Source organism: Microtus ochrogaster, chromosome 7, assembly GCF_000317375.1.
Source record: "Microtus ochrogaster isolate Prairie Vole_2 chromosome 7, MicOch1.0, whole genome shotgun sequence".
NCBI classification, from domain to species: Eukaryota; Metazoa; Chordata; class Mammalia; order Rodentia; family Cricetidae; genus Microtus; species Microtus ochrogaster.
The window spans coordinates 61,477,428-61,483,037 of NC_022014.1; the positions used below are offsets into that span (position 1 = coordinate 61,477,428).

Sequence of the window (5,610 nt, forward strand, 5' to 3'; positions counted from 1 at the left end):
AGATCCGCCTGCCTCTGCCTCCTGAGTGCTGGGATTAAAGGCGTGCGCCACCATTGCCCGGCTGTTTTTTGTTTTTAAGATTGAGTCTCATATAGTACAGGTTAAGTTGGAGAATTGGCCGTGTAACTGAGCTAGCCTAAACTCTTGATTCTCCTTCCTCTACTTCGCAAGTTTTAGTAGTATAATCATTGATTCTTCACCATGATGGGCTTCAAGATTTATGTCCTAACAAGTTATGTTGATTGTAGTTTTGGGAATAGATCACTGAAGCAGGTATTGGGAACCTCGTGATAGGTTAGCCACAGGGTGGAGGACAGTTTTTGGGAAGTTGGTTGAAGATCTAACATTTGCTGTTTTCTGCTAGCTTAGCTGTCAGGTGCCACACACAGGATCAAGCAAAGAAGAGCTCTCTGGAACCAGAGAGACTGCTCCTGGAGCCCTTTCAGCACCCTCTGCTGAGGGAAAAGGGGAAATGACCACCCAGTTGGCAACCAGCACCAATGCGGGAGGCTCCTCCTCTGAACTACAGAAATGATATTCTGTGATTCAATTAGGGAACTGGCTAGAAGTATGACTTGTGATGAGCTTAAATTCAGACTCCAGGGATTTTTACTAATGAATTTTAAATAATCTGAAACATTGTCTCAAATACTTTTTAGATCAATCATAAGAAACCTGTCTTCTGTGTGTTGGGTGCATAATGCACTTTTTCGTTCTTTTTTTCCTTTTTATTTTCTCTTGTGTAACAACCCTAGCTGTTCTGGAACTAGCTCTCGTAGACCAGGCTGGCCTCGAACTCAAAATCCACCTGCTTTGCCTCCCGATTGTTGGGATTAAAGGTGTGAGCCATCACGGCCCAGTAATTTATTTTATTTTATTTTTTATTTTTTTGATTTTTCAAGATAGAGTTTCTCAGTGTAGCCCTGGCTGTCCTGGGCCTCACTCTGTGAACTAGGCTGGTCTTGAACTCACTGAGATCTGCCTGATTCTGCCTCTTGAGTGCTATAATTAAAGGCGTGTGTCATTATGCCTGGCATGATATGGCCCAGAACAAGCCTGTTCTGTAGTCTGCTTTAATTTTTTTTTCATTTTAAAAATTTTGTGTGTAGGTGTTTTCCTTGCAGGTATGTCTGTGTACCATGTATACATGCGGTGCCCTTAGAAGCCAGCTGAGGGTTCCAGATCCCATGAGACGGGAGTTACTGATGGGTGTGAACTGCCATGTGGATATGGGAATTGAACTGTAATCCTCTGTAAGAGCAGCCAGTGTGCTCTTAACTACTGAGACATCTCTCCAACCCCTGCTTTCTTTTCTGTCTTCCTAATGCTCATTCTTATAAAAAAAATTAGCCAGGTGGTGGTAGCGCACACCTTTAATCCCAGCACTCGGGAGGCAGAGGCAGTCGGATCTCGGTGAGTTTGAGGCCAGTGTGGTCTGCAGAGTGAGTTCCAGGACAGGCTTCATAGCTACTGAGAAACCCTGTCTTGAAAAACTTGTGAAAAAAAAAGTGAAATTACCCATGAATAATTTTCTCCTATTCAATCTATCTGTATTTTTTATTATCTTGCTGGGCTGAGAAGGAATTTCAGCATAATATTAGAAGTGGCAGTTAAGGCATAGTGTCCTTTTTTTTGTTGTGCTTAAAAGAGTTAATAAGTATATACTTAATTATTTACCTCTGGTTCTAGGGATCACACCCAGGTCTTCGCACATGTGCAACAAGCTCTCTGGTTTTGATGTATATCTTTACCCCATGGCATAGTTTTTATTTTAAAGTTTTTTCACTGGTATAAAAATTGTACCTAGTGCTGGGTTACAGAAAGTCATATTTATTTGTTTGTCTGCCTGTCTGGGTTCTTTCTTTTTTTTTTTTTAAACAGGGTTTCTCAGCATAGGCCAGGTTGGTTTGGAATTCACTCTGTAGACCAGGGTGGCCTTGAACTCACAGAGATCAATCTATCTCTGCCTCCCAAGTGCTGTGGTAAAGGCGTGCACCACCATCACCGCCACCAGCCTAAGGTAGTTTTTATTTAAGTATGTCTGTACTTTGAGCGAATTGTCTCCCATGCCCTCTTACCGGCATTCTTCATGCTCCCTTTCTCATTAGTCCCCATTGCTTTCTTCCCTAGACAGTTTCATTTCTGATTTTCTTCCGTAAATACCTGATCTTATGTACTTGCTTAAAACCTAGGAACCACAAAAGAGAGAAACCATGGGATATTCTGATATTGCTTAGTTCATCTTGCATTTTTCCTTAGCACTACTTAAAGGTTAAGGAAGATGCTGCAAATCCCCATGCTAGTTTTTCAGCATGATGAGGGAATTCTCTTGTCCCTAGTCTGTTTACATGGGTTTTGAATATTATCAGTGCTGTTCTGCACCTATTGGAATAGACCTGGGGATTCTGCCAATGTGACACTCTTACCTTGAAAGTAATAATAACTGTAACTTCTGCTCCTTCATCCAGGTGACTTGTGGAGCTATGATTTCTTCAGTGGTAAGTTTGTGGTGTCACCTGAACCAGACACAAGTGTTCACACTCTTGACCCCCAGAAGCACAAGTATATTATCCTGGGAAGTGATGGACTTTGGAATATGATTCCACCTCAAGATGCCATTTCCATGTGCCAAGACCAAGAGGAGAAAAAATACTTAATGGTGAGAAGTGACTCAGTGGTTTGATGCTGTCTGAAGTGTTTGGGTTATGTTGTTCATGGTGGGGAGTCTAGCCTAGGATGTTTGTCTTGTGTCTCATCATTTTTTTCTGAACAAACCTCATAACCATTTACAGTGACTGTTTTCCTTTTCCCATATACCTTTCAACCACCAGGCTTTTTTGTTTCTGTGTACTTGTCTACTTTGGATATTTTCTACGAGTATGATCATATACCACAGCACCCTTTTAATCTAGTATTTGTTTAGTATAATGTGTAGAGTGGTGTTTTGTTATGCTCACGTCATGAGCTCCCCTAGAAACCACCAGGAGTCCAAGTTTGTATGCAAAATCAAAGAGCCTTTATTGCAAGCTTGAGCCTGGGCTCTCTGTCCTTTCTGACACAGCTGGATCAGGGAGAGCACTGAGCTCAGCTATGGCAGGGTTTTTAAGGAGTAAAGGATGGGGAAGGGAATTCTGAATTCAGATGGGGGTTGAACTCCTGAGTGAGGTGACATAAGTCTTATCAAACAGGGATTGGTACTGGCGTTGCTGTAAGAGCTATAGAGAGAGACCCAGAGTCTCAGAAGAAAAAAAAAGCTGTATGGATTGTTTTTCTCCGTGGAGCTTTGCTGGGAAGTAGAACAGATCTTCTGAAAAAGTGAAAGGCAAAGGAATGCATCACAGTGAGTCCTTCTTATCGCTGGTGGTGCAGTGGTGAACCCTGTGTCCTGCAGAGTTTGGGAACTCAGGAGTTATCGGTGAACACTGGCGCAGCCCTTAGTCAGTCTTATCACTTTTTTCTACCTTTTGTAGACCAGGCTAGCCTTGAACTCGAACTGATTCACCTGCCTCTGCCTCTTTGAGTTGCTGGGATTTTTGGCCTGGTTTGGATTTTTTGAGATAACTTCCATTGTAGCTCAGTCTGGTTTCAGACTCAGAGCTGAGAGGCTGGCCTTGCACTCCTGACCCTTCTGTCTTCATCCATAAGTGGTAGGGTTACAGGTGTGCCCCATTATGCATGTTTCTCCTTTTTATCACTGAAATTAGAATCCTTTTCCCAAATGGTGTACAGTAATTAGTAGGAGTGGTTTTTCTTTTATGGTTCATAAAATGTTTCTGTAACTCAAAACTCATGATAATTCCACATTAAAACAACTTCTGAGTGTAGTATTGAGCATCTATAATCATAATACCTGGGACATGAGGCAGGAAGACTGCCAGTTCCAGGCCAGCCTTGGCTACACAGTGAGCTCCAGGATATTGTGGGCTGTGAGTTATCAGTGTGGGTGCCTGTTCTTGGGCACCAGTGATCTCCCTACTGTTTTCTGAGTCTGGCACTGCTGGAACATGTCACCATGGTGGGCTCAGAAGCTCCTTTTTTAGAAAATTGGCTCTTGCAGCATATTTTTCTACCATGCCTATTTGCCCTTTTTTTGTTTGTTTGTTTTTGTTTTGTTTTGTTTTGTTTGATTTTCCAAGATAGGGTTTCTCTGTAGCTTTGGAGCCTGTCCTGGACCTAGCTCTTGTAGTCCAGGCTATTCTCGAACTCACAGAGATCCACCTGCCTCTGCCTCCTGAATGCTGCAATTAAAGTCATGTGCCACCACTGCCCGGTGCCTAATTGTCTTATTTGTTAATTATATTTATAATAATTTACTTGCTTTTAAAGATGACTTCTCTGTTGAAACACTCAGTCCTTTTAAAAAAAAAGACTTCTCTGTAACTGTCCTAAAGTTAGACAAGACCAAATTTCTTGATTAAAGAGATAAAACTACAAGAATCAACACTTGTTGCTGTTTATTTTCAGGTTGGTCTCTCTTTATATTCCAGCCTGGTAGAAACCTCCTTTTTAGCCTTTCCAGGGCTGAGATTAGAGGCTTGTACCATCACTCTGGCACACGTGTGTCAAATTTAACCACAAGATAAGATCTTACTTATTATTATTATTATTTTAAATTTTTTAGGCTGGGTCTCTATAGCCCTGGCTGTCCTGGAACTTATCAGGCTGGCTTCAAACTCAGAGATCTGCCTGTCTCTTTTTTGGGGTGCTGGGATTAAAAGTGTGCTCTGTCAACCTTATTTTATTTTTTAAATTTACAGATGCATTATTTTAACATGATTATAGAGCTTGGATAGTGTTTGAGAATTGAATTTTATTTACTTATTTGGTCATACTTAGCATTGTTTTTAATAAAAGTATTTTTACATTTTGTTTTGTTGTGTTTATGCATGTTGTTGTCCGTGTGTGTTTGTCAGAGAGCAGCTTGAAGGGGAGCTGGTCCCTCCTACCTTTGGGTCTAGGAGACTGAACTGGAGTAGTTGAGTCATTAGACTTGGTGACAGACACCTTTTCCCATTGAGGCATCTCACCAGATCCACCTAGGTTTTTCATTTGATATGTATGTATTGGTAAGTTAATGAGAGTTAATGTTCTTCCTTCTCCTTGTTCTTTTAAATATAGGGTGAGCAAGGCCAGTCCTGTGCCAAAATGCTTGTGAATCGAGCGCTTGGCCGCTGGAGGCAGCGTATGCTCCGTGCAGATAACACGAGTGCCATCGTAATCTGCATCTCTCCAGGAGTAGACAATCAGGGGAACTTCACCAATGAAGATGAGCTCTTTCTGAACCTGACTGATAGCCCTACTTATAACAGCCAAGAAACCTGTGTGATGACTCCCTCCCCAAGTTCTACACCACCAGTCAAGGTATTCAGTGCTACCGGGGTATGTGTATGTGTGTTTAAATGTGTAGGCCAGAGAGCAACCTTTTTGTCTTTCCTTAGATGCCATCTAGTTTTCTGATGAGGTCTTCCTGGGACCTGGAGCTCAACCAAAAAGTTTAGACTCAATTTAAGAACAATCGGGCCGGGCGGTGGTGGTGCATGCCTTTAATCCCAGCACTTGGGAGGCAGAGGCAGGCGGATCTCTGTGAGTTCGAGACCAGCCTGGTCTACA

At 42.2% G+C, this 5,610-nt stretch overlaps 1 protein-coding gene across 2 annotated transcripts in view; it reads left to right on the top strand.

Annotated features, from left to right (window-relative positions):
- Ppm1d (protein phosphatase, Mg2+/Mn2+ dependent 1D) overlaps positions 1 to 5,610 on the top strand; it is a 39,310-nt gene that overhangs the window by 26,868 nt on the left and 6,832 nt on the right. For both annotated transcript variants that reach the window (XM_005350449.3, XM_026780784.1), the window contains exons 4-5: positions 2,469 to 2,659; positions 5,119 to 5,361. In XM_005350449.3, the coding sequence (XP_005350506.1) occupies positions 2,469 to 2,659; positions 5,119 to 5,361 (434 nt within the window). The remainder of the gene's footprint in view (positions 1 to 2,468; positions 2,660 to 5,118; positions 5,362 to 5,610) is intronic.